The 27918-nt window shown below is 39.4% G+C and overlaps 1 protein-coding gene across 2 annotated transcripts; it reads right to left on the minus strand.

The window, feature by feature from the left end:
- Nucleotides 1-185: 185 nt before the first annotated feature.
- On the minus strand, nt 186-23992 carry LOC148897879 (anoctamin-9). 2 transcript variants are annotated; one of them, XM_088996864.1, is made up of 24 exons: nt 23627-23992; nt 21530-21604; nt 21009-21131; nt 19929-20065; nt 19133-19182; nt 18995-19053; nt 16320-16399; nt 14607-14741; nt 14421-14514; nt 14280-14340; nt 12744-12826; nt 12537-12641; nt 11411-11575; nt 11288-11324; nt 8736-8847; nt 8604-8661; nt 8429-8526; nt 8139-8335; nt 7905-8057; nt 4269-4416; nt 4052-4174; nt 3787-3880; nt 3291-3403; nt 186-1787 (listed from the first exon to the last, which is right to left on the minus strand). In XM_088996864.1, exons 1-24 carry the CDS (start codon nt 23645-23647, stop codon nt 1763-1765), a joined length of 2346 nt encoding a protein of 781 aa, XP_088852990.1. In that variant the 5' UTR covers nt 23648-23992; the 3' UTR covers nt 186-1762. The 2 variants fall into 2 exon arrangements, with proteins under 2 accessions (XP_088852990.1, XP_088852989.1); XM_088996863.1 differs by having other exon boundaries at nt 21009-21137.
- Between the last annotated feature and the right edge of the window lie 3926 nt (nt 23993-27918).

Here is a 27918-nt window from a genome sequence, read left to right on the forward strand (position 1 = left end):
GGTCTTATCACCTGCTTTCCATAATAGGAAGTACTTTACGCACTCAAATGAAAAGGACACTTACATGGAATTTTTTTTCACACATTACAATAAGTCAGAGGTGTAAAAAGTACTCATGCATACGCTTTATCCAAGAAAATAATTTGTTTTATTAATTTATAGAACCCCTGGGGGTCCAGGTAAAAAAGCCAATGACACATCACTCTCACTCAACACAGTAAAGCAAACTTGGCAAAGTGTATAAATTAGACCCAAACTCAACGAAGTTTCTTTTTCTCAGACAAAAAAACAAAGTAAGCTGTTTCATGGGTTCGCCATACCACTTGTCATCAAAAGGTGACAGCTTTGTTGTAAAGCACACTTTTAGCCTCGGGAGCAATGAACATGAACAGGACTAGATGCTATGCATATGATTTTGAAAGTCATTTCACGTCCTTTTTCCGCTTCTGCTGAAGACGGAGGGCAGCCATATTGTGTTGCCACCGTTACTGAAAACTTGTGGCGGCACAAGTCCTGTGCCGCCACAAACTGTCACCCCCGAGCTGAAAACACTGTAATGTTATTAGTGCATGGTTTAAAATACATTCCCATATGGAGTAATGAGAGCTTCAACTTCACTCTTTGTATTGACAATAGAAATTATGAGTAGCCATTTTTTTTAAAACTTGATGGACTTTGCCTTCACAGATCTGACAATGTGTGGGTCGAACTGTTGAGTCACATTCACAGATAAACCTCACATCCTGACAGCTGAAATGTACATTTAGAGCTTGTACCAGACTTACTAGTATAACACTGTACAGTATGTTGCAGTGTTGCATTTTGAGGTGACATTAAAAAAAATGCATGCATGATAAGCTTCAATCCATATAAAGCGTAATTTGAACTGATTTTAATATATTGTTAATTGAGCTCTTACAATGATCGTTCTTCATTAACTTGTCACACAACCACAGCGTGGCAACAAATCACACATTATTTTAACCAATGACACAAACATTTATTCATTGTTCAGATGTCTGCCTTTCATTTGTTTATTGGACTGTTGCAGAGAAAGAAGTGTAGGCTGCTTACTAGATTCAAGTGCCCGGCATAACCAGAAGGCTTTTAATTAGGTCCGGGTCAGAAAGAGTTTCTATTCCAATAACACTGACAAGCAACTCTAAACATTGTTTTTTTATATAAAAACTCCAGGCAGAAGTAGAACATGCATTTGTTGTCAAAAATGTCCTTTGGAATCAACAATGGTCAAACTCAAGACAATCTTCTATTTCTGTGAGGATATGACATTTTCTGTAATTCATTATAAAACATGACGGTGCAAAACATTTCAAAGCCCTCTGTCAGTCTCTCGGCAATAATGGTGATTTTACCACAACGCTTTTCACGATATAAGGCAACATTGTCATACAATCAGTACAGACTGTACACCCAAAGTATAAATTATCATCAGATGAGGGCCACAAATGAGTCACACATTAATTCGAGAAAAAGAAAAAACATTCAGTGCAGAATAATGAAATACCAATCATGTCATTGAAGACAACAGCAAAATGAGTGACTGTACACGGTCTAAGAATATGTCCGTTCGTTTCATATGTGGGGAAACCACATCTCCATTATATCGATAGACAGTCGGAGCCCTCTATCAGAACACTTCGAGTTGATGAATGGCTTGGAAGTCGAGCCAACTCTAGTGTTGGGGACACTTTCAACGCACAAGGCAACACTGGGTTCACATTCTGTTTGCGCCAGCAACATGTCAGCGTTGGCTTTCTTCGAATGACCTGCGGAGAATTCAAGTGAACTTTACTTTAAGAGTCCCGGTCAGGGAAATGGTTGATGTTGACAAGTTTTCCAGCAAAAATATGGACAAAACAGATCAAGCGAGGTGAATGCCAGGTTCTGTCACAAATTGACACTATTTCATTTCTCAAAACAACAAACTCAAACATGTGTTTGTTCAAAGTTAACCGTTTCTCTCTCACTATTGACAATTTGACCGTTTCTCCCTCCCATCAGGTGAAAAGCCTAGGTGTCATTCTCGACAGCACACTATCTTTCCACTCCCATATAAATAACTCAACCCGGTCTGCGTACTTCCACCTACGCAATATCAATCGTCTTCGCCCATCTCTCACTCCTCACGCCACTGCTATCCTCGTTCAGTCTTGTCACCTCCCGGTTTGACTATTGCAATTCACTTCTCTTTGGTGTCCCTCTGAAACTTCTCCACAAACATCAACTCGTCCAGAATTCTTCAGCTCGGATCATCACCAGAACCTCATCCTTTCACCACATCACCCCCGTCCTCCAAGAGTTCCACTGGCTCCCAGTGAAACATAGAATCAACTTTTAAATTCTTCTTTATAAATTTAAAGCTATCGATAACCTTGCCCCCCCCCCCATACCTATCTGACCTTCTTCAAATTTCTATTCCCTCTCGTTCCCTCAGATCCTCTTCCTCCCTCCGCCTCTGTGTGCCCCTCCTACCCGTCTCAGCACGATGAGTGACAGAACCTTCAGCTGCTCTGCCCCCAAACTTTGGAACTTACTTTCTCCCAACATTCGTAACATCGATTCTCTTCCCACCTTCAAGTCCCATCTCAAAACCCACCTATTTAAAATTGCATTTTCTGTGTAGCTCTCTCTCTTGTTTCTATTTATAATTGTATTTTATTTATTGCATTGTATTTGTCATTATATTTTATTTATTATATTACCTATGCTTGTCTGTGACTGTAAAGTGTCCTTGAGAGCTTTGAAAAGCTTTAAAATGTAATGTATTATTATTATTATGCTATGCTTAATTTTATGCTTAGAATATCTTGTTTATGCTTAGAATATCTTGTTTTCTATCCTTTCACTCCCACCCCAACCCCATCCCTCCTCAATTGCTGCTGTGGACTGCAAATTTCCCCATTGCGGGACGAATAAAGGTATTCTGATTCTGATTCTGATATTATTATTATTATTATTATTAGTAGTAGTAGTAGTATTAGTACTATTAGTAGTAGTAGTAGTGCGGATCAAACCTCTCAAGATGGAGGACACTGATTTGCTGTGGCGCCCCCTTGATGGGAAAAGCCGAAAGGAAAAGAAGAGTAGTAGCAGTAGTAGTAGTAGTAGTAGTAGTATTTATTATTATTATGATGTAGTCAACTAATATTTTAATTTCCCGGAGGAACTTTCATTAAAATTTGAAAAATCCGCAATCCTGGAAAAATCTGGTGTGTTTTTATCTCTGTTTAAAACAAAACCCAAGAGAACCCGTCACTGCAAACTCTCACCTGAGCTCTTCTTTTAGTCTTTTGAGTTTATCAAAGAGACTGTCGTTCTTGACACGCATGGGGGCGGCAGGTACGAACCAGGCTGCGATAAATTTGCATATGACCACGATATGCTGCAAGTAGAAACATCAGTTTCTCAAGGGATGACGATATGATTCACCGTATTTCATACATGTTAAGTTTCAGATATCATAAATAGGGAGATTTTCGAACTCACGACTCTGTGGTGTGTGTTAAAATAATGTGAGTATTAGACATGTAAATTAGAAGTACATAAAACACAAAAATATTTTCATTGTTGAATTATACATTCAATTATTATAAAAATGTATTTTGTTCTTTACATTTTATTTTTTTCACATTACAAATGAACTGTCTGTATTGTGCCAATAGTTGCTTTATAAAGCGAGTATTGTGGTCAAAATCGGGAGTCTTCCGAGCAAATCGTGAGACGTAACATGTATGCCATATTTGGTCGCATTGAACTGAATCTTACCTCAAACAGGATAACAAATGCAAAGCGCACGGCTAAAATGAGCCAGAACTGTGGCTTAAGATCGTAGTCATTGCTGTCTCTGTAGTCTTTATAGCTGTGAAGAGGAGGGCTCATGTTACCTTATGTATCAATTTATTTTTTTGTGTGTTTGAGAATAAAAGCAAGCAAGAAAAAGGTATCTTGGAGAATATGTTTGCTCAATCTGTGATAACGGCTAAGGTATTGAATCGTCCATTCGTTAAATAAGTGAAAAATGTGAACTGACCTGCAGAAAGAGACATTCATTCCATTTGGAGTCACCATCTGAAGAGAGGAAAACTCATTGCGGATTTCCAGGTTATCCAAGGACACAGTGGAGAGAGTATTATTGATGTAGCCAACCATACAACTTGGGAGAAAGAGAAATTGGACAAATGACAATTTATAGTACAGGGCAGACCTGAATTCAGATATTTTCTTGAAGAACGATAAGCCATGCTCACTCGATATCGGTGGCCGTGGCGTTGGCGCAAGGTCCGTAGTGGTAACGGTAGACCAGTCGAGGGATAAAGTCTGAGGAGATGCCGATGACCAGCCCGTTTGCAATGACGGCTAAGACCCCGATCGCCTCCAACAAATCAATCCACACACCTGAGAAGCAAACATTTGAACAAGTACATAACATATCTCAGCAACATTTAAGGATCAACTTCCATGAGAGTACAGTGATACCTTGGCTTACAAACTTAATTGGTTCCCAGACAGAGTGTGTAAGGCGAAAAGTGTGTATCCCAAAAAATAATTTCCCATTGGAAACCATTAAAATAAGAATAATCCGTTCCAGGTCCCCATAAAACATCATTTTCTACTTTCTAATTTTCTAAGCCTTAAAACTACACAAAATATACCGTATTCTACGTATAATAAATGTGCTATGGTATTATAAAGAAATAAACTGTACTGTATAATAGTCATAGTCATTTTATTTACCTTTGTGATGGTTGTTGATGACTTGATGCAATGGAGTGGCCGGTTTCATCAGCATTAAACACTTGACGAGGAACGTAACCTTCTTCTTTTACCATCTTGAGGAATGATCCCTTGTTGGTGCTTTCTCTGTGATAATTTTATCTAGTTCCTCATCAATTGTGTTCTATTTAGCTGGGTTGATAGCTTTTTCTATCAAGTGTACAGGTGGCTTGTGCTGGTTGTTTGTGGAACCTAATTGATGGGATATTTTAACCTTGCAGTCTACACTTTGCCTTTGAAATATCAAGGTTGAAACTCTCACACTGTCGTCTGCCTGTCTCTAATGTTTAAACCACCACCCCTCACTGCTGCGTTCTTGACCAATCACGTGGCTTTAACCGAAGACTGGGGGCGGGGAATAGAGGACAAAAACAGTCGGCTGCCAGTTAGTTGTTAGAAGAACGGGTTCGTTCGCGAACGACGCATCACTCATTGAGGCAGCTCCGTGTACGGAAAGAGTTCGTATGCCAAGGTAAACTTCGTATGCCAAGGTAAATTTTTCATAAATTTAATGTTCGGAAACCGAAAAGTTTGTAATCCAAGGGGTTCGTAAACCGAGGTATCACTGTATTTTGATTTTGACCCATGTCGTTTTAGCTATGGCCACTAGGCGGTCCATTGAGCAAAACGGCATTTGTGTTGTAGTGTACGTACTTATCTTCAGAGGTTCTCAAACTTTTGACACTAAGTAGGACAAAAATATATACTAAGCACAAAACTGAAAGTGGAACTCATTACATAACCGGAAAACAAAGTGGTTCCCCACCCTAGAAAAGTTTCTAAGTTTATATTCTTAGTCTTACTTCCTTTCACGTGTCAAACAATAATAATAAACAGACCGTTTGACTTTACAATTGGTTATATCGGAAATAGCAAATGAGGCATTATAGATTTCAATGAAAAAAATGTGCCACATTCTGAAATGTGTTCTTTTGTTTGACAAAGATTTTATTTAGTTTAGCACTGTAAGGGAAAGAAGAAGATTGTAAGGGACTACTACTACTAACAAAAAATGCGTCAGAGGCAAAGATTTGGCCCAGTGAACACATTTCCAGCGTTAAAGTTGTTTAATGCCACTCACAACGAAATTTTATGTCAAAATACACTTTAAACAGAAAAAAATGCATTTTGAAAACAGCTACATGAACCTGGAATTCACACCACACACCTATTTTTAACTCATTCACCGCCATTCGCAAATTGAAAATATGACGTAGAGTGCCATTCCCGAATTTGTTCGGGTTTTGTTTTTTTCTTGCTTGTGTGCCGATAAAGCTCAAGCCATTGCCTCTGGCAATGTTTTTCCCTTCAACAAGGGTTAGCGCTTTGTTCCAGCTTCAGCTGTTGTTAAAGCCTTATATAAATCAATATGTATGTATTGTATTGTGTGCAGCCGCCCCCATTTCAAGCTCAGATACCTCCAGACTCACATAATTTAGAAATTAACTATTTTTTTCTGATTAAAGAAGAGAGTCTAAGGTTTATTACACGGCATTGAATGTTTATGTAGTCCTAAAACTCAATAGTCTTTGGGTCCTGGAATTCGAGTGACAATGACAAAAAGCCTGGCACCAGAGTGGACACATTTTCGCACGTCTGGCGGTGAATGAGTTAATATGCTTATATTTACAGTAAAGTCTCGTTATATCGATATCGGTTATATCGATAGTACCGCTTATTACGATACTATTTTCATTTCCCTTGCACATTTCTAGTCTTTTTATGTATAATTAGTACCGTTTAGTACGATACCCGGTTATTACAATAATCCGGTTATTACGGTGCTCCTTTTCATCCCCCGCCGGCCATTTTTGTTGTTTATATCGATATATCCGTCGCGCCATTGGTCAACTTGGTCACGTGTCTTGTTACGTGAGCCGCCATCGGTCGAGCCATTGGTCGACTTGGTCACATGAGCCGCCATCGGTCGCGCTATTGGTCGACTTGGCCGTGTGACTTTGTCACGTGACACGCCATCGGTCGCGCCATTGGTCAACTTGGTCACGTGTCTTGGTTACGTGTCACGCCATCAGTCGCGCCATTGGTCGACTTGGTCAGGTGACTTGGTTACGTGCCCAGCACCCGTGTAGCAGAGCCATTTTCATTTTCAGACGCTAGCTCGTGTGTAGCAGACGAGATTGAAGTGTTTGTGTTAAAAGGTAAAAATGGGAAGCAGAAGAAGATTGATGACTTTTTAAAATTGTATACATAATACAGTAAGATGTAAGCGTTGCAGTTTCCCTGTTGTGTTATGTACATGCCCACTGTACTGTATATGAATGCAATCGTTTTTTGCAACAATGTTTCTTGTTTTGTCTGCTGAAGCGCGATGATTTTGAAAATTATTAACATTCCATACTGTGTATTAAAGGACAGCCGATGTCACTTTTTATTCAAACGCAAATAAAAATGACTTCACGCCAAGACGTCTTGTATTGCTTGTGAATCCAAACAATGGCTTCAGATTCGGATAATATGCTTTCTTGTTACACATCCAGTTATGAATATGTTTCAAATACACTGTAGTTCTGAAGATTAAAGCATACATGTTTACAATCATTAAAGAATTATATGTGCCATTTTGAGGCAACATTGGGGGAACATGTCTCACCCCCAAAAAAAATGGAGCTAATGGCCAGCTCCGTTTCTTATATGGCGCTTGGCTGCCCTCTTTTGGCGGCTTTTGTTTAATGCAGTTCGGCGCAGGATCGGATATATCGATAGTCCCGGTTATATCTATATTTTTTCGGACTCCCTTGAATATCGATATAACGAGACTTTACTGTATATTATAAATATTATATATTTTATATTTATATAGTTGTGTCTTCTACTTCCTCCCTTTCATGATTGTGCTTCTTCTTCTCCATTGTGAGACATATAAAGGTTATCCTATCTTAATTAGCATAATGTTAATCATCATGTAAAATACAATAGACAAGCTAAGAGATAACATCTCTCGACCAGTACTAACATTTTAAAGAACAATAAATAATTTAACAAAATGTATTATATGTCTTGATAAAGTGAAAATGCTCTCAAATGGCTGGCAGTGAATGTGATGAAAAAAAAACGGTGAGCTCTCGTTTCTCCACCCGTGTCGCACTCACCGATATCATTGGTCTTCTTGGGAATCAGTCTGCGCTCGAGGGTGACCATCTTGATGGCATCCAGGCGAATCTCAATGATGTTATTGATGAGGGCCAGCAGCGGTGCGAGAGGAAATGCTGCCACAAAGATGGTGGTGAAGCTGAACTGGATCACTTGCATGGAGGGGGGAAAAGAAATCATTCGAGGAAAGCAGCCAGGTAACCTTTTTCTTTTTAATTTCAGACTCGACTAACCCATTTCTAGGAACTCTTTGAAGAGGCTGAACGAATCCACATCATTGAGGCGGTAGTTGTTCAGCCAGTCTCGCAGTTTGCAGTTATCGCACAGCTCAGCCCCGTGTTTTGCCTGAGATTCTTCTTTTAGGTAGCAGTGGGCGCATTTTCTCTGAAGCTTATGAGTCCTTCTCCTCTTTAGCCACTTGCCAAACCACCTTACGTCAACAGGAGGAAAGACGGACTGTTTTCGATACATCATTGGGAGAGCATGAAGTCTTATGATGGCTATGCAACTGCAGCGTACGTACGGGCCGGTGAACTCAAAGACATTGCTTATGGTTTGCTTCAGCACCATTATGATGGCCATTTGGATAAAGAGGTCCGTGAGACATCCGCTGGGGTGACACTGGATGGATGGATGGATTAAAAACAATAACAATAACAATATACAAACGAAATGATGGTCGCATCGCGCTGAATCACCTCTTCTAACCTCCATTTACTGGCAATCCGCACATAATGACCAGGATGACCATTTATCCTGGCGGGTCAAAATCGTGTTGTGAACATTGGTCATGGGAAATATGCTTTTCAACAAATTGTGGAGATTCTTACCTGCCGAGAAAAAAGGCTACGTAGAAAAGTGAGGAGAAATAGGTGAAGAATTGGAAGGTGAACATCTTGACGGTGAAACTCCTCTCTGTGGTAGCGAATGATCTGGTTTTCTCTGCCACAGAAACAATTCTTATTAGCAACTCGGTTCATCCTCTTGGGAAGTTCACCGCATGTGCTTATTTCCTGCTTCTTGACGCAGCGCCCACCGGGCGTCTCTACAGTCTGTACGAGAATGCCAGTGAGCTGTCCATTAAAAATCAATAAACAATGGCGACGAGTTTTGCGTAGTACTCGGAAAATAACGACGTCAGCGGTGTCAAACTTATTTTTGGCACGGGCCATATTGTATGTAGTTACAGTTTGCATTGGAGGGCCATTATGACTTTTGAAAAACCATGTACCAGTAAATATTTAATCACCTTGACATAATACATATACAGCTTACAACAAATTGATGAACACTCATAATAATAGTTTGAAAATCAAAAGTCAAGAATAATGACTGTTATTGTGGATTACATATGACAATTTGAAGTTTTGGTTTTGGAACTCGACATGCTTGATTTGCCTTTGCGGGCCAAATAAAATGATGTGGCGAACCGGATCTGGCCCCCGGGACTTGAATTTGACACCATTGCAATATTTCATCCATGGAATGTATTAAATTGCAAATGTTCCTAAAATGTGTGCCGTACACACTGTATTTCTGCCTTGATGGTGGACGGCTGTCTCACCGTATTCAACCCTTAAATGCATTTTTCGACTGTACGTGAAATCTTTTGTGCCTTTGTTGGGTCATACCATGCAACGGCAATTCATATTTTGAATCAGGGCTTGAGACTTGCTTGTGAAATGATGTGAGATCACAGTGCAGAACTGTAGATACCTCCCCCCCCACACCTGTTCTATGTATTCACGGAGTCATGTGGGGCTGGGGTTAATAGAAAATCGGCATGACAAGCCAAATTTTTACTATTGCTGGATTCAGTCCGGGCCACAGAGGATTGTGTCAGGAAGGGCATCCGACATAAAAGCTTGGCCAAAACAAACATGCGGATCAAACATCTAAAGATGGAGGACAGTAATGTGCTGTGGCGACCCCGTCAAGGGAAAAACCGAAAGGAAAAACGAAGAAGTCCGGGCCACCCGGCCGAATTTCAAAAGGATTAAGCATGGTCGTGAACTTGTAGTTTTCTGCTGTGTTAAGAGTTCTATAATTTCCGCTAACAGCTAAGTTTGTTGTTGTTTTGGAATTAGTTAAATGGGGAAATGAATCTTTGTTGTGGTAATAGCTGCAAAACGAGCAGTTAAATATTCGTCAACATAAAGTCAGTAGGCTGCGTGGTGCCTGGATTACAATGAGGGTGACACTCCAAGCTCATCAATTTTCAATTCATCCAAATTTCAAAAAGAAATTACCAGAGTGAAAAATATTTGGTGTTTTTGAATGACCAGCGCCATGTTGAGATTTTCGGCAAAAAATACACTCATTCACAAAACAATTCTATCACAATTATAATGAGCAGTTCTAATTGGATTCAGAACACTTGAAACAAAGCCACCACTGTGATTTAACAAGATTTTTTAAAAAAGTCATAGATAATGAGGCTTGAATTTCGTCATAGCCAAGGTGTCATCTCTAGTCTGCTTCAGCCCCAAACAAAGTTGGGCATCTTTTGAAGTACACAATGAGCTTCCTTTTTAGAGGTCACCTGTTGTTTCACGTGACCTATATGTTGTGGCCCAGTTCCGAAGTTCACGGTGAGTTAGTCATCTAATTGTTTGTTTCTGACCACACCTCGATGTCAAAACGTCACGTTGCTCACGGGCTCTCGTAAATGAATAAATATATAAATTCTTGGTCAAATCTATTTTCACATACATGATTTATTTTCACATACAGGTACACTGGATTAAAAAAAAGTTTGTTTGCCGCATGGTTCTTCCAAATGTGGGCCACGCATTCAGGTGACAAGTTGCAAGTGTTTCTTTCCTGTTTGACTGACAGGCACTCTACGTGGGCAGGAATTGATTTTCTAACAGATAGAGTGGAGCATTTTCCACATTCAAAACCGGACTGATGACTTTACAGTTCCATCAGGCTTAGTTTAAGTCCATCGCTCGCAAATCGTTTATAATATAATATATATTGCCATTGTTTTTGTTTTGCTGGCCGCTCTTGTTTTGCTCAATGCACGAATGCGTGTGAACCGAATTTGGCTCCCCTGCAGCTGTTCAAACCAGTCTGGACTGTCAATCAAATAAACAACTTTTCATGTCCTGAATACAATTATTTGTGAAAACCATACAATAACAAATATGACAGGGCAAAACATGGTGCGTAATGATTTGTTACAGCCATACAATTTGTTTTTACAAGTCACAAGAGCAACAGGAACTTAGCAAATATTAAAACATTTACCGGAGTAGCGGGATTACTTAAAAATAAATAAATAAATGAATAAAAGGACGGTGACTCAAGACTTTTGCACAGTCCCATAAACTCAATTTCTAGCAGCACGACTATTATTTGGACCTAAAGATTCACATACCTAATTCGCAGAGTTTCATAGCCACGCTCCTGTTGACCTGCAACCACACAAAAAATAAAAATAATCAACGTCACAAAAGACCCTATTAAATGGAAACAACGATGCATTCAAGACTTTTTGTACCCGAGTCATGACAGTGATGATCAGGTAATGAAGGACGGCACCCATCATCATGGCTATGCTGTTGGCGTGCGTGGTCATGAACTCCCATGACCCCTCAGCCAGTTGCACCGCCGCAATCACTCGGAACACCACCAGCGCGTGCGTCAGACCGATGATCACCAGTATCTGTGGGAAACTAATTATTTAGAACCCTTGAGCACCGGGAGCATACCACCACCGATCTGTGGTCGAGGTAAGATATTAAGCCCGAGTTCAAAATGTCAGGCATTGCATTCGGGTCGGGTCGTGCTGGGCGGGGCTTCTCTCTCACGGACTTCTTTTGGATTGGATTGGATTTGCCTTTATTAGTCTCGCAGTGGAGAAATTTACATTTCACAGCAGCAAAGTTATGAAAGAAATGAAAGTAGAAAAGCAAAACATAGGAGCTGCTGCATAGATTTTCTGTTTATAAAAATGTACACTAAAACAATGTGTGGATACTAAACTAAGGAAGACTTATTATAAAAAGAATGTGATTCTTTGTTTATTTTTCCAATTTATTTATGTAGATTGATTGTATTTCTGTGTTCTTGCCCTCTCTCGCTCTCTTAAAGTACCGCACTTCTTAAGGACGTACTATTGCTGCTGTGGTTTATGGCACAACCCGTCAAAATGATGGACACCCTTACATTTTCCGTCAACTCTTAAAAAACTCTGTCAATGATAGAAAATAGTTGGTTAATGTACCCTCTGTAGAAATATAAAAATGTAAATGTTTATACAGTCTTGTTTAATTTCGATGTCATTACAACGGCTTTAATTTGTTATTATAAATCCTCCTTAGTCCTCATAAATCAAGTTCAATCAAGTTAATGGGTTGGGCTCAGGTCGGGCTTTAATACCAGCTGGTCGGGTCAGGCTGGAATTTTTGGGTCCAATCTTACCTCTGATCTGTGGGTCATTTAGTAGCGGGTCCCACAGAGCAAGCAAAGAAAAAATATTATTGCTCATCATTTTTTTTAAAACATTAAAATATTATATAAACAAAAAATATATATAATGGATAACTATACTGCCTATGAAAAACACCACAAACAATTTTATACTTATCACAAATTGACATGTATGACAAAACTAAAGTACCTACCATAATTATGACACATATCAAAACCAGCGTGCTGCGCAGATAGGAGTGCTTAAATTTTTTTGGTTCACAATCAACATTGTTAACAATCTCCAAGATGAGCTCCTCCTAAAAAAAGATGTAAACAATGAGAAACAAAAACAACCGAGAGTTCGCCTGTAACTGCAAAAAAAAAAGGATTAATTCGTAAAGAGGGATAATTAATTATACCTCCTCCTCACACCAATCAGACACCTTCCATTCACACACAAAAGAAGTTCGATGTCTTTTCCAGAACTCTAAAAAGAGTGTGGCTGTAAAGAGAAAACAGAAAATCAACAGTGACTTAGTGAACCAAAGTAATTTAGCACTTTTGGTATTATTTTGTATCATTAGCACAATTATCTTTGTTCTGGCTAAACCTCACGAAGGTGCGTGCTAGCAGGGCTATCGCTGCTCTCTTTTTACCAGAGGCAGAATAAATCCTTGACTGGTTGCCAACCAATTACAAGGCAGATCCTCTCTAGACAAACAACCATTCACACACTCTGTGTTCACACCTACTTTCTGACAATTTGAGCCTTCAGTGAATCTAATTTGCATGTTTTGGGATGTAACGTGGAAGGAAACCAATGAATGCGGAGCTCATGCAAAGGAAGAACATGCAAATATCATATATCAAGACCATAGCCGGAATGCAAACCGTCAATCTCACAACTGTGTGAACTACACGTGTACAATTCTGATCATTAAGATTTGGGATTATAATTTGTCACAAATTCTTCATTGGGCTACAGTCGGGTTGAGGGAAATATTTGTGGGCAGGTCACACTTTAAAATGAATAGTCATCTGTCCTGCAAAGAAAGAAGATAAAAGACAACATCCCCGCTGCACTCTTTTACCCTATACGCATTCTTTATCTTTCTAGCTCACCCCACCCTTTTATGTACTGTCATGTGGCGCCTTTGCTACTTTGGAAGACTGCGCTTCCTCCTCCTTGTAGGGTACTTCACACAGAGCTGTTTAAATAAAGGTAGATCAACAGTCATTGGCTAAATCAATATTACACCGCTTGACTACGCATCAAGAAAAACAGTGAACAAACCCACGAAAAAAAGAAGCATTCTCTACAGGCTTTCACACTATTCTGTGATCCATTCTAATCATAATCATACATTTCATTTATACTATCATGTCCTCATTAAACTCTCAAGGTTACTTTACAGTAACAGGATAGGTTTTGTTCTGTAGGTGAGCAGCGGCAGCCACACGTGCCAGCGTTCACTCAACCCGGAAGCAACTCAGATAGAAAGCTAGTGAGGTGGCTAATAGATAGCTAGCTAGCCATCTAGATATATAGATAGCTAGAATGCTAATAGATAGCTAGCCAGCCAAACAGAGAGCTAATAGATAGCTAATAGATAGCAAATACAGTCGATAGCCAGCTAGGTAGCTAGCTAGAAAGCTAGCTAAACTGTCAGAATTTATGATGTAACAGGAACCCTAATCATGTATTCATTTCTTTTCCAACAGCCATTGATTTTCATTTAGCAGCATTTCTCTTGGTTGCACTGCTTCCTTCTAGTATGCAAATCTTCTTAGAGCCAACTTCGATGAGCAATTAAAGAATACATGCCTTTGAGTACCACATTGAAATCTCACTGGCAGGTTCGAGACTACATACTTCAGCTACGGGTAATTTGCCGATGCAGTTCAGTTGGGTTGTTTAAATGACACTTTATCAAGGAAAATGACGCTCGACTTACCCCATACTGCCATTACCATGGCAAACAGCACTGTGCCTTCGTTGTCGAAAAGCAGGCTCACCTATGGACATGTGAAACCAAGTGTAAGCCTCAAGAGATTTGGAAAAAACAAAACATTGACAGGCCAACGCACCGACCTACCTTGGCATAGGTACACGTGTCGGACAACAGCCACACTTTACACCGCTTGTCACAAAGAGGGCACATGACCACATCGGTGTCGCAGACCTCCTTTCTACAAGACAACAAACAAGCGCTTGGATTCTTCACAGAGACCCACAATTGCTGCTGCCGTAAAAGATAGAATATACTGGAGTCGAATCTTACATGAGGGGCGACGTATTGAAGAAGGCGAGGCCATAGAGGAAGACAATGACACCGATGGCAGCGGGAGTAATCAGCATGTATGTGTACCAACCTAACCAAAGGTAGTATAGGGCTACCTTCTCTCCAAAATAGTTCCTATGAACACAAAGTGTCTTTATCAAAAGTGTTTCCTCATCTTTATTCACTCATTCACTGCCATTCACAAATTTATCCGGGAATTGAAAATATGACGTAGAGCACCATTCCCGAATTTGTTCGGGTTTTGTTTTTTCTTGTTTGGGTGCCGATAAAGCGCTGGCCAAGGCCTCTGGCAATGTTTTTTCTTTTCCACTACGAGCAGCATTCCACTTTTTTCCAAGTTAGCCCTTTGTTCCAGCTTGAGCTGTTGTTAAAGCCTGATATGAACCTATATATATGTATGATCTTATAAAAAGAGTTGTCTGATCTTGAAATGGGGCCGGCTGTCCAAAATACTATTGCATTGTATTTTGGACAGCCGGCCCCATTTCAGGATCAGACAACTCGAGACCCATATAACTTCGGAAGTAACTCTTTTTTTCTGATGAAAGAAGGGGTCTAAGGTTTCTTACGCTGCATTGAATGTTTATGTAGTCCTCAACCTCAATATTCTGTGGCTCCTGCAATTTGAGTGAAAATGACAAAAACCCTGGCACTGGAGTGTACACGTTTTTGCACATCGTCTTTCAGTGAATAAGTTAAACTTGTGGACGTGAACTATCAGCAAGGTAGTAAAATACACCTGGTTTTATCCATCTCAGGGGGTGGCCATTTTGCCACTTGCTGTTGACTGAAAATGTCATCTCCGTTGGTCTAGTAGCGACAGTTTATTGCTTAGCTTTATTGGTCCTTACCTGAGCAACTAAGATGTCATTTTCAGTCGACAGAAAGTGGCAAAATGGCCGTTGCCTGAAATGTCTCAAAACCGGTGGATCTTAACTCTTCTTCTTCTTAACTCATATTGTATATTTCATAAACACAACATGATTCAGAACACTGTGTTGAAGTGTGAAGTGAAGGCACATAAAACGTATTGCAAAGAATAGTTTTGGGTTGATGTCCCCTTTGAGCCGAAACACATTTTACGTAAGAAAAATGTCACGACACATCAGCAGACAAAAATGTCATAAAAGAATGAATACTTAATTCATGATTTTCTTGTCTCAACAATCTCACAAATGGACTTCCTCGGCATGAAATCACAAAAGCTAGTAATCTGTTGCATGAATGGCAACAAGTGGACACACTCCAATTAAAACAAAGTGGATAGAACAAGACACACCAGTTTGTGAGCGTGAGATTTTATACAATTCAGGTCACATTTCTATGCTTATCTGTGAATGTAAAGTGTCCTTGAGAGCTTTGAAAGGCGCTTGAAAATAAAATGTATTATTATTATTATTATTATTATTATTATTATTATTATTATTATTATTATTATTATAAAGTCATGATGTAATAACATCATTACTTGTTTTACCTGTTGTCTTGTCTTTTTTTTGTGAAGTGAAATCAATCTTCTAAGGGCATTAGTGCTTTTTTGGATTAATTTCTTTAAACAATGTATGCGTCATATACATCACGACACCCACGCCTGAACCACTTCACAGAAGAAAAAAAAATCTCAACAAAACAGCTACGGATTCTTGACGTGTGAACATGCAGAAGCGTGCGGAGAGGTGTTGCAATTCCAACCTCACGGCAGTAATGGGTTGCCCTTGGAAACAAGCGGTCCATCGAGCCCAGCTCTCCGTTAGTTCTCGCTGTTTCTTTTTCTGCAGCGGTAAAGCAAATTGATCAACAGAATGTGAGCACACTGCAAAGATGACATCATCTATAAACACTAGAATGAATTTTTATTATTTTTTATAGTCATTTTCAAATAATATGATCATTAACGGGAAAGATAACAATTTAATATTGCCATTTGTCAATGTCACTCGAATTCCAGGACTCACAGAATATTGAGTTTTAGGACTACCCCCACATATACTGGCAGTTCGGCACCCACAAGTTAAAACTTTTGCTGATATTTTTTTTAGTTAACAAAAAATATAGAGGATATCATAGCCCGCACCTTTTTTGCGGGGAAAATTTTATATTGAATGTTTTTAAAGACAAATTGACATGAGTATTTTGAAAAATATTAGTTGAAAAGATATACTGTCTTTTTTTTAACCTAGAAACAATAAATGCCATTTGAGCGATAGCAGAAAATCATTCTAAAACAAAAGGAAATTCCGCAGGGCATGTCTTTCCTCAATCAAATTGTACGAAAATGCAGCAGCAGAAATGAGCACTGTAATGAGCAATTACAATGCTTCCACTTCGTCTGCAATGAAGCTTGTGAGAAGAAAAACAAGATGACACGAAAAGACACAGGGATTGTGACGAAGAAGAAAAAAAAAAAAATCAAACTCACACCTGAATGCTTCGATGACTCACTGTCATGAAACATCACTTAATGGGGCTCACAAAGCCTCAGTTGGCGCCAGTCTATTGTTTGTAAAGACCTTTGTCGAGTTATGTTTCGCACATCTCCACAGTATTGTAAAACAAATTAATAACCTGTGACATGCTGATATTAACAGCTGCTAACAGTGTTGCAAGCACTCCCTTTCTGTTGTGTCAAACTGGATCAATCACGTGAACCGCCTTTCTTTCTCTTTTCGCACACTTTCTCTGGAAATGTTTTCTACTAAAGCAACTAATGAAGACGAAGATGACTCCAAACCCTTCAAACTGCCAATGGATTCATGTTGTTGCACTATCACGGCCTCGGTGACAAACAATTTGAAGTCATTTCAGTTTAGATATATATTGTGTAAGCATGTTTTGTTCAAAGGCCAAAGGAGGAACTGGTCTGTCTTAAAAAGTGGGGGTAGCTTCAATTCTGCCTACTGGACAGTTTCAGCTGGTCATTTTTTTATTTATAAAATCCCTCATTGTTTTAAGACATTTGATTTAAAAAAAATGATATAAATAACAGTTTCAGAAGACTATGAATGTTTGTTTTTGTTAACTAGAGTGCACAGCTATTCTTGTGTTCTTTTGTCTTACATTAATTAATCTAAACTCATTGCCATTAACAAATTAATCGGGAATTGAAAATATGACGTAGAGCACCATTTCCGAATTTGTTCGGGTTTTGTTTTTTCTTGTTTGGTTGCCGTTAAGCGCTGGCCATTGCCTCTGGCAATGTTTTTTTCCCTTCCACAAGGGGGGAGCATTTCCCTTTTTTCCATTTTAGCGATTTCCTCCAGCCTCAGCTGTTATTACAGCGCTAGATCAGGGGTCAGTAACCTTTTTGACTAAGAGAGCCATAAAAGTAAAATATTTAGAAATGTTTTTCAGTGAGAGTCACACACACACGCATGCGCACGCAAACACGCGCGTGTGGCCACTTTTCAACAAAATGTCAGAATGTATTATTTAAAATAACTTTGTGATAATACTCACCATTAACATGAATGGTTTTCCGTTCCTCGTGATTGGTTAAAATCCAGGCAAACAATCGGAATGAAATTCAACTTGCCGGTCCAGAGGCGAAGTTACTGCTAGCTAGCCTGCACACGGCTGATTAGCTTCCACACTTGCTTTCTGCTGTCTCTCACAAAAGTATATTGATGCTAACGTTAGCATCAATCGTTAGCTTGTCAAAGTGCCACTGACATGTTTCATTGATGGTATATTTTCATTGCAAATTAGAATCAGAACCATTTCTCTCCACAATGGCAAATCCTTCGGTTTATTCAACCCGAAGAGTATATATTTTTTAATAGTCTGGTTTATTTAAAGGGCGAGTTTACCTGTTTCAACAACATCCAGCATCATCCAATTAAAATTGCGCTTTCCGCCAACCTAGGTCAGTAACGTCCATTCAAAATTGCGCTTCCGCCAACTGCAGCCCAAACAGGAAATGAATAGCGAAAACGCGAGAAGATGTAATAAATATTGTCGGTGAGCCAGGTGCAATCATCAAAAGAGCCATATATGGCTCGCGAGCCATAGGTTCCCGGCACCCGCGCTAGACAAACCAATATGTATGTATTCAATTGTATTTTGGACAGCCGCCCTCATTTCAAGATCAGATAACTACAGACACATACAATTTAGGAATTACTCTTTTTTTCTGTCAAGAGAAGAGAGTATAAGGGTTTTTTATGCTGCGTTGAATGTTTATGTAGTCCTAAAACTCAATATTCTGTGGCTCCTGGAATTCAAGTGACAATTACAAAAACCCCGGCACCGGAGTGGACACATTTCTGCACATATGTATCTGGCAGTGAATGAGTTCATGTTACAGCTGTGTGTGTTGCAGTCCACTGACGTTATTTTTTTGCATGCCTAAAGAGTCGTAAAAAACTTACCTCATGGAGGCAGAACCTTGCCTCAAAGACCTTCATCTTCATAAGCTCTCGCAAACCCTCTGGCAAGATTGACAAAGACGTCAACATACACTTTCCCTATTTTCAAAGAAAATTGGCTGTGTGATAAAAGAATCTTACCTCCTGAACTGATCGGCGTGTGGTTCAAGATAAAATCGACAACTCTTATCCTAAAGGAAGAACAGTCATCATTTCAACAACAACAAAAAAAGATTGTAATATTGAAGGGTCCTAAAGTTGTTCAATATGGAATTTAAACAAAATGTCTGAGGGCGGAGGAAACGATTTTTTAAAGTGTAATCAAGGCTACTATGACACACACACGTACGCACAGGTATAAATAAGAGTTTGCAAGTGCAAGTTTTTTCTTAATCCCATAATCACTTACATGGTTCACTTTTTCAGGAGCCATTCTGACAGACAATTTACAACTTCTACCCCACCCACACAAATACCTGGAATATGTGACGTGCAGTTTTTTTTGCACTTCATTGAAGCAACAGAGGGGGCCTAAGTCACACTTAGTCATGAAAGTCATCTCCCATGAAGCAAACTAGATCCATCTTTTTTAATCAACAGTGCAGTGGTTTGAATCGGGAAAAGGAAATAAATTGGGGAGTGAAGGGGGGGGGGGGGGGGGGGCGAATTGAGTTACCACTGTAACTATACTTCCTAAGAGAAAAAACACGTCATCGACGGCCAGCCAGCATCCTGGAATGTTGAACCGCATTCTCATTTCAGCAACAAATAAGCTCTTTGTGTCACGAGAATATTGTCACAACAGACTTATCTCGTCTATGCAGGCTTTACGGTGGCAACAGTGCATCTCCAATGCGAGTACATTCAATACATTTGTTATGAAAGATAGAAAATCCACACATGCTCAGTTCACATTGAGAACGGGAGAGTGTTTTACCTGGTGCTGAGAGGCACATTGTTCTGGTCTGAACTCCAGTTACAGGCGTCAGAAACTTTGAGGAGATACCTGTACTTCTCAAAAATCTCTACTGGAGCTTGCATGCCAAAGAAGACCAGGTTATCGTCGATAATTTTCTGTTCAAGGTGAGACATGAAAATTGTCACCAAACTGTAATTCCCCCACTCACTCCATGAAAAGGTTTCTTTAGCCGTCATCAATACTTCTTTGAAGGTGTTGGACTATTTGCTCCTCATCCAAAGAACTTCGTCAGCAAACTATAGTTGTGCTGGTAACTCCTACCCTAATACAAAATTCCTACTTATTTCAAACCGATAAATACTTTAAGACAAAAGATAGGCTGCCAAATGAAAAACAAAGTAATACAGTTTATTCTATGATTGTAAAAATGAAGATTGTAAAGAGCAATACACTGGGGAAACTAAACAAATGCTCAAAAGAAGACTATCAACATCGCAGGGGCGATGCTAGTGGGCCTCAATCTGCAGTACATCTGCACCTAAAAGCTAACAATCACTCATTTGACGACAGAGAGGTTAAAATCTTAGCGAAAGAAAATAGATGGTTTGAAAGGGGGGTAAAAGAAGCTATTTTTGTAAAACAGCAAAACCCTTCACAAAATCGCCACGGTGGTGTGAGGTTTAATTGAGCCTGAGCTTAGAACAGATTTCTTAGGTCGTTACAACGATGGCCTAGTCATGCCGATGAGGTGATACCAGAGCTATTGGGGCAATCAGAGCCAGGCATAGAACATTAAAGGTAATCAGACAGGACAAAAGAAGTAATCAGATTAGCCTTAAGGAGTAGGCTACTGCTCCCCCAACCTTAGAGCAGAGACCTATCAGGGCAGAGGTCTGGCACCACCACCTCTGTCCATTAGGGATATATATATATAGGGCCAGAGTTACCAGCACAACTTTAGTTTGCTGACGAAGCTCTTCGGATGAGGAGCGAAACGCCAGACACCTTCAAATTAGTACAGATGATGGCTGAAGAAACATTTTCATCGATTTACCACTCCTGTACGACTGAGCGCTGACCCAGACGTCCCGCACTTACTGTGACTTTGAAATTCTTTTTTTTCAGCTCCTCAATAAATTCATTTTGCTTCTTGATGGACTCCCGATCCAGGTGCTCTCTCGTTTTCGCAACCAGTACATAGTCATGTGACAGCGGGTTATACTGCAGCTCAAAAACAATGGAACATGATTCAAATCCTTGTCATTTCAGAGACACTTTTTATCACGACAACAATCAGTAACTTGTTCATTGTGGTGGGATGACAGAGAGTGATATACAACACACAACCTGCATCCAAAAAAAAGAAAACAGGTTTTGAATGACACTGTCAATCAACAAAATTGAACAACTAAAGTGCAATGTGGTTGCTGTTGGCAATGGCGCAGAACTGCTGTTTCTTCATTATGTAGTCAAATTGAGTCATAAAAACAACATTATCTACCCAAGGTATAAAGACAGCTCTTGTTTTGGATCTCCCAATGGAGTATCATTGTAAAATGGCACAAAACACTATAAGCGGATCTGTGATATAATATATTGAGAGGCAAGCTGAAACTTACCAAAGGAGGAAGTGACATCTGCTCATTACCATTCTCTCTCACAACTCCCATTAACTCCAGTAGCTCTATGCTGTGCTGTGGAACACATCAACAAGCAATGCATTACAGTATTTAGTTGCCATTTTTTTTCTTTTCAACACCACAATAGCTGAGTGAATCGTGATGGTCTTGGTTAATAGAATAAGACAGAGGAAGGTGATAAGAATCAGTAAAAGAATTACTACCTATACAATAATCTAGCTAAAAATCTCATGTAGGTGCATTTGTGCCAGAGCGAAAGAGACGGCCGTTGTTGATAACTCCGCTGCGGCCATTCTGACTCACCGCCGTCAGTGGACGAGGTTAATCTTACGTGACTGAGGCGCATGCGGTGGCATGTGCGTTGTGAGTGTCGCGCTGTGTTATTCACAGACACATTTCACACAACACTGCATGTGGCAGGCCATGATTGTGCAGGAACATGATGACAACATAATAGCACACTAGCTTCACAACACTCAGATCCAACATATTGAACGTGACCGTTTCAATCGGTGTACTGGTGGTTTGTGGGGCTGCACAATTAATTAGAATCACAAACTGTCTTTCAAATTATTGTCATTCATGGTTCACTTGCACTTGAAAATGAATTTGATTTGATTGTTTCTGTCAAAAAAGACACAAAAAGGAGAACCTTATAAAAAAAATCCCATATTAAATTACAATTACAATATTGAGGGGGAAAAACCAATGCAATAAAATTATTTTCTTTCATCTTTCAAGCACGAGTGATTAATAATCTAATAATGTAATGATTAATAATGTAATCTAAATTGTCATTACAAATGTGAGTTCAGGGTAGAGTGAACGCTGGCACGTGTGACTCCCGCTGCTCACCCACAGAAAAAAAAACTTATCCTGTGACTGTAAAGTCACCTCGAGAGTTTTGAAAGGTGATTATAATTTAAATGTATTATTATTATTATTATTATCTGTATAGTTTGGAATGGCCCACACTTTAGACACCAACTACAGTGCTGAATGGTAGTATTTTTCGTTTGTCATAGTAGTTGTAGAATCAGTGTTGGTGGTATTGGTATTTGGAATCAGTGCAAAAAATATATAGAAAACGTAACTTTTATCGCTGATTATATTTTATACATTTTCCGATTAATTATATATATTTTTAATTAATTTGATCATCAAGTAGTGGTCAATTAATCACTGTGAGCTCTCCTGTGTGCACCATCGGGCAACCACATTATTTCACTTATTTTTATTTTCTCTCTTGGAAATATTTGTTTTAAAAACTCGATTGTGTTATGTGTTCACAGTCACATTAATGTTGGAAAAAATGTAACTTTTTATCTATCAAAATCCCAAAATTTGAGTGGAGTGATACAGACTTTTTATCTCGACTGTACTCTACATATTGGTCAATGGTTGTTCATCATGGTTATTTTATTGAGTTATTGTTGGTCGTGTAAATGGCAACAATGCCGTTCACTGCATTGGTGAGAGATAACTAAAAATTCAACTGATATAGTCTGTGCATCATAAAATCTGTTAATCAACAATTGGGACACAGTACTTATAGATAAAACTTTGACCTAAAAATATCAGCCTCAGTGTGCTCAGTTTTGATTGACACGGTCAGAGGTACCAACTTGATGTTGATTATTGTGGTGGCAGTATGCAGTGGTGGAGAACCGCAAACTCAAACCTTACGAGACATTCAAACATTTTTATCACGTCTAGTACTTAAAACCGGACGCTAAGCACAAACAAAGTATTGATAAAAGCATTTTGGTACGAAGCAGTGCAGTTCTACACCCACAACAACCTATTCACAGTCTCAGTCAAAAAAATGAGCGGCATGATCATTAAAGGGAAGGCTGTCAAATGTTTTTCTCGTGCTAGATCTCCATGTAATAGTGATGTGAAACCATCCCAGTGGGCATTTTGACCAGATGACCAAACAGTTATGTATCATGAGAACCGCATGCATGTGTTTGTCTGTGTTGAATGCATGGATGCATTGCGACTAAGCAACGTAATACCATCCGATTGTGTGTGACGTATCCTGAAAACAAGGAATGCTTAAGTATGTTTTCTTACCTGCCTCCTGTGTCCCGTCATGGTTGTCCGGTAGCAAACGGATGACAAGACACAGACAACAACAGAAAAATAGACAATCCCCAAAACCTCCTCGGCGGGATTTCCCCGTCCTTCCGTGGCCTGCTCCGAGTTCCTGTGACCGGGCGAGTAACTTCCGTAGTCCTCCTCTATTACAAACGTGTTGCAGCAAGGAATGTAGGAGCGACTCCACCTGTTGCTTACGTTGTCACGACTGAAGCGTTCACCTTTCCTGCGTTTCAGCGTGGAGCGAACGGTTTAAACACAAGTCCCGCGAACGACCGTCGTGGGGTGTAAATCTCCAAGCAGAGGAGCTGTGCTTACTGGTGTCGATGAGGTCCTCTCAGGTGCGATGGAATGGATTGATTGTTACCGCCTCCTCAAGTGATGCAGAGTGACGCATGTTGGCCACTAGGTGGCAGCAAAAGTGGGGGGGAAAGGAGAGAGAGAGAGAGAGAGAGGGAGAGAGAGAGAGAGAGAGAGAGAGAGAGAGAGAGAGAGAGAGAGAGAGAGAGAGAGAGAGAGAGAGAGAGAGAGAGAATAATAAAAAAACACAAGTGCCCTTCAAAGCTCTCAAAGACACATTACAATCACAAAACAGGAAAACAAATAAAACCAGATACAATTATAAAAAGAACAACACCTAAAACTAGAGAAAAAGATGGAGAGAGAGTGAGAAATGGAGAGAGAGAATGGTTTTTCAAACTTTTGCTTTTATTATTTGCAAACACCCTCCTTCTCTTCCCAATAAGTTACATAATGGATAAAAAAGAAGAATATAACTCGACAGGGATGAGCAACTGATGCACAATCTGAGTTGCCCTTTCATCAAATCCCACAAAAAATGTTCATGAAAAATGTTGGGAAAGAGAGGAGAAAATCACACAAAAACAGAAAAAAAATTATAAACGTGGAAAAAAATATTCTGGTAAAAAAAATCTGAATATGCGAATTCGAACTGTGCCCGATTGTGAATACAGTGAGACCTCAACTTGCAAACACCTTATCTTACAAACTTTTCATCTTACAAACGTCAAATTTATAAAAATTAAACCTTATAATAAGCACTATTTTCATAATACACACCCACCACGGCTGGCGGAGTGATCTTCGGCGGAAGCACATGACCGAACAGCACAAGAGGTTAAGTTACCAACAGTCCTTATGGAAGGTGACTCTCCTTCCATAAGCCATCAACGACCAACAAAAAGGTAAATAAAACTTTATTTTACAGCACAGTTTATTTCTTTAATTACAGTCCTCATGTAATGCGCCTCTCTTTCCAAACAGCAATTCTCTTTGACCTTCGACCTCCAACGCCATTCCATCAAGCCATAAATGACCATCACAAATGTAAATAAAGTGACTTTATGATACAGTGCAGTGTATTTCTTTCATTACAATACAATAGCAGCACATTTTTTATACATAGAATAAGGTATGTTGTGTGTAGTTTTAAGGCTTATTTAGTTGAAAAGTATATTTTATGGAAACCCGGGAACGGATTATTCCCATTTTAATGGTTTCCTATGGGAAATTCATTTTTGAGATACACACTTTTCGCCTTACACACTCAGTCTGGGAACCAATTAAATTCGTAAATTGAGTATGTATGTAGTTGACTTTAGTTTGAAGTTGTAATATCACTTCCTGCCACGAGATGGCAGACATGTTGTAATTGTGCTGAGACAAAGACACTACCCTATACTCCAAGAATAGGCTTATTGTAGACAGTATTTTTGTTGGGGGGGGGGGGGGGGGATGATATGCAGGGCCAACATAGTAGCCAAATAATAAAACATTTGTTTGACAAAAATGGAACAAAATAGTTCTGATACTTGTTTACTTTTCTGCCATTCTGGAATGTCAATTTGAAGTACAGTATGAGCATTAGAAAGCCTAGTCCCACAATGGGGAAATTTGCACTTATTTACTTTTCTGCCATTTAGGAATGTCAATTTGAAATATCAGAATCAGAAAGCCTTTAATAGTCCCACAATGGGGAAATTTGTCATCTACCGCAGCAAAAAATGAATGGGGTAAGGGGGCGAGGGGGTTCGGTGAAAAGATAAAAACAAAGTATTCTATGCATAATAGAAATGTCAGAAGACTGAAATGAATGTGGGCCTACGTGGACCCTGGTAGCACTGATGGAAATTTTTGGCTGCCTCCAGCATTGAGCCCATCCTGATATAAGATGAAATTTTGTTTTAAATGTGAATAAATCTGTTCTTGTTCACACAAAATATTCACGGTTTGTTTTCCATTTTGTTATTGAAGCATTGGTGAATCAAATTGTGAACACAAACCAAAGGCATATATCAAACAGTGATTTTCTCTCACCTTTCACTTCCCTTGTGATAATATGGTACATTTATACTCCCCCACCCCCTGATAAGCTCCAGAGGGTAAAAATTAATACAATGTAGCTTGCGGTTAAAAGGAATATTACACCCGTGCTCTGAAGCCTTCAAGTTTCACACATGCCACTTGACTTTCAGTTGCCTCCGCAGATTTTCTATTGGTTGAGGTCACACCATGACCTTCATAATCCTTTGTTGTCTGGTAGTATGTTGTGTGTCATTGTACCCTTTGTAGAAAAGCACCCCCAAAGCTCATCCCAAAAAAAACGTGGGGATGTTGTTCTATGGCTCATACTTACATTCACTCATTTTCCAAACATGACAAATCAAGATTAGTCCAAAAACATTTGGGCGCATCTAACCACTGCACTTTCTCCAGAGCCTTTTCTGTCATTTAGATATTCATGTCTGAACGGAAACCGGGCCTCCTCATGTGCTTGTAAATGTGCATTAAGTAATATTTCACAACAACCACTGGGACTATGTGAAGGAGGGTGTATATTGAGAGTTTTCATTCAACCTAAAATAGTGCTAAACCAGGGGTGTCAAAGTCAGTTTTTGCCGCGGGCCACATTGTAGTTATGGTTTCCTCTCGAGGGCCGTTATGAATTTGGGGAACCCATTAGAATGTTTAAATCCCTTCAACTATTACATATAGAGCACACAGAAAATTAATGAATAACTCGTTTTCAAATCTGAAGTCAAGAATAATGACTTTTATTGTGGTTGACATCCAAAAATATGAAATTTTGGCTCAGATTTTAGCAATCATCATGGAATTTAACAAGTTTGATTTGCTTTCGCGGGCCGAAAAAAATGATGTGGTGAGCCGGATTTGGCCTGCGGGCCTTGACTTTGACACCTGTGTGCTAAACATTTGGACAGGTCTTGTCATTTGTACGTAGTATGAACAAGTGTACTCTAATTTGGATGTTTCACTTTGAACTTGTATTTACAGTGATATCCTGGATTACATAGTGTGTATTCCCAATTTGCAGTTTGCCGGATTAAAATCAAAGGTGGTCCCACATGTCTTGTCATTACTGGCAACTGTATCATTAGACATTGGCAATGCACACTCAAGAAGTACCATATGTTGGAGAGACTGGACAATATGAGACTGAAGAAAAAGTGGTTAGGGGAAATGAGTAGCTGTATTTCTGTGCATGCTGCCACACCCCGCAGAGGAACCCAAAATAATTATATGAGTACAGTGCCGTGGAGGCCACATAAAGGACAGCAAGAGGGACCTGATGCTAAAATTAACCCTCCCCCAAAAAATACATGGGTGATGGCAAGGGAAGCTTTTTGGGAGAGACTTCCCTGAACTGGAGCATGAGGTGCAAGAGTGGAATTGAGGTGAAACAATGTGAAATGTAACAGAAAATATTCATGCACAAAACCTACAATATAAAATTTCCTTGTTTCTTACATTTTGGAGACGTGCTCCGCAGCCACATTTGAGACAGCCCCAGAGTTGAAATCGACGCAACTGTTTGACGCAAAGTGGCTCACAAAATGAGCCAGCACTGCAAGAATGTAAATTTTTGCATCGCCATAAGGTTGGAAGGATCCAGATGTTTCCTTATGTTTACTGTAACCGTATCATCAAAATGTTGCAATTGAAACTGATGCTCAAAACATCAAGAAACATTAATTAATTATATCCTGTCAAATAATCGGGATTCTGTAAAAGTTTAATTTTATTCTTAAATGTGCCATCATAGAACCCCCAATTAATTTATTGGATGCACATATGATCTATTTTAAGAATGGTATGCAATTTAAATGTGTGCCTGGGTCAATAAATGTTTGGAAAGTAACATAAACATAGAAAAGCTCAACAGATTTGTAGTCATCCATTTTTTTATTTATTTTGGGGTTACTGTCCTTCGGCTCACATCGATTGGC

The sequence above is a fragment of the Hippocampus bargibanti genome, linkage group LG05 (assembly GCF_051943395.1).
Source record: "Hippocampus bargibanti isolate YZ-2025 linkage group LG05, ASM5194339v1, whole genome shotgun sequence".
Classification (NCBI taxonomy): domain Eukaryota; kingdom Metazoa; phylum Chordata; class Actinopteri; order Syngnathiformes; family Syngnathidae; genus Hippocampus; species Hippocampus bargibanti.

Excerpts from the sequence above, each read along its gene's own strand:
- LOC148897879 (XM_088996863.1), bottom strand. The coding sequence starts at position 23,647 with ATGACGGGACACAGGAGGCAG. Across the intron at positions 8,848-11,287 it reads TATGAAACTCTGCGAATTAG|AGAAAACCAGATCATTCGCT; the intron begins GTATGTGAATCT and ends TTTCTGTGGCAG. Across the intron at positions 8,058-8,138 it reads CAAAGAGTTCCTAGAAATGG|TGATCCAGTTCAGCTTCACC; the intron begins GTTAGTCGAGTC and ends CCTCCATGCAAG.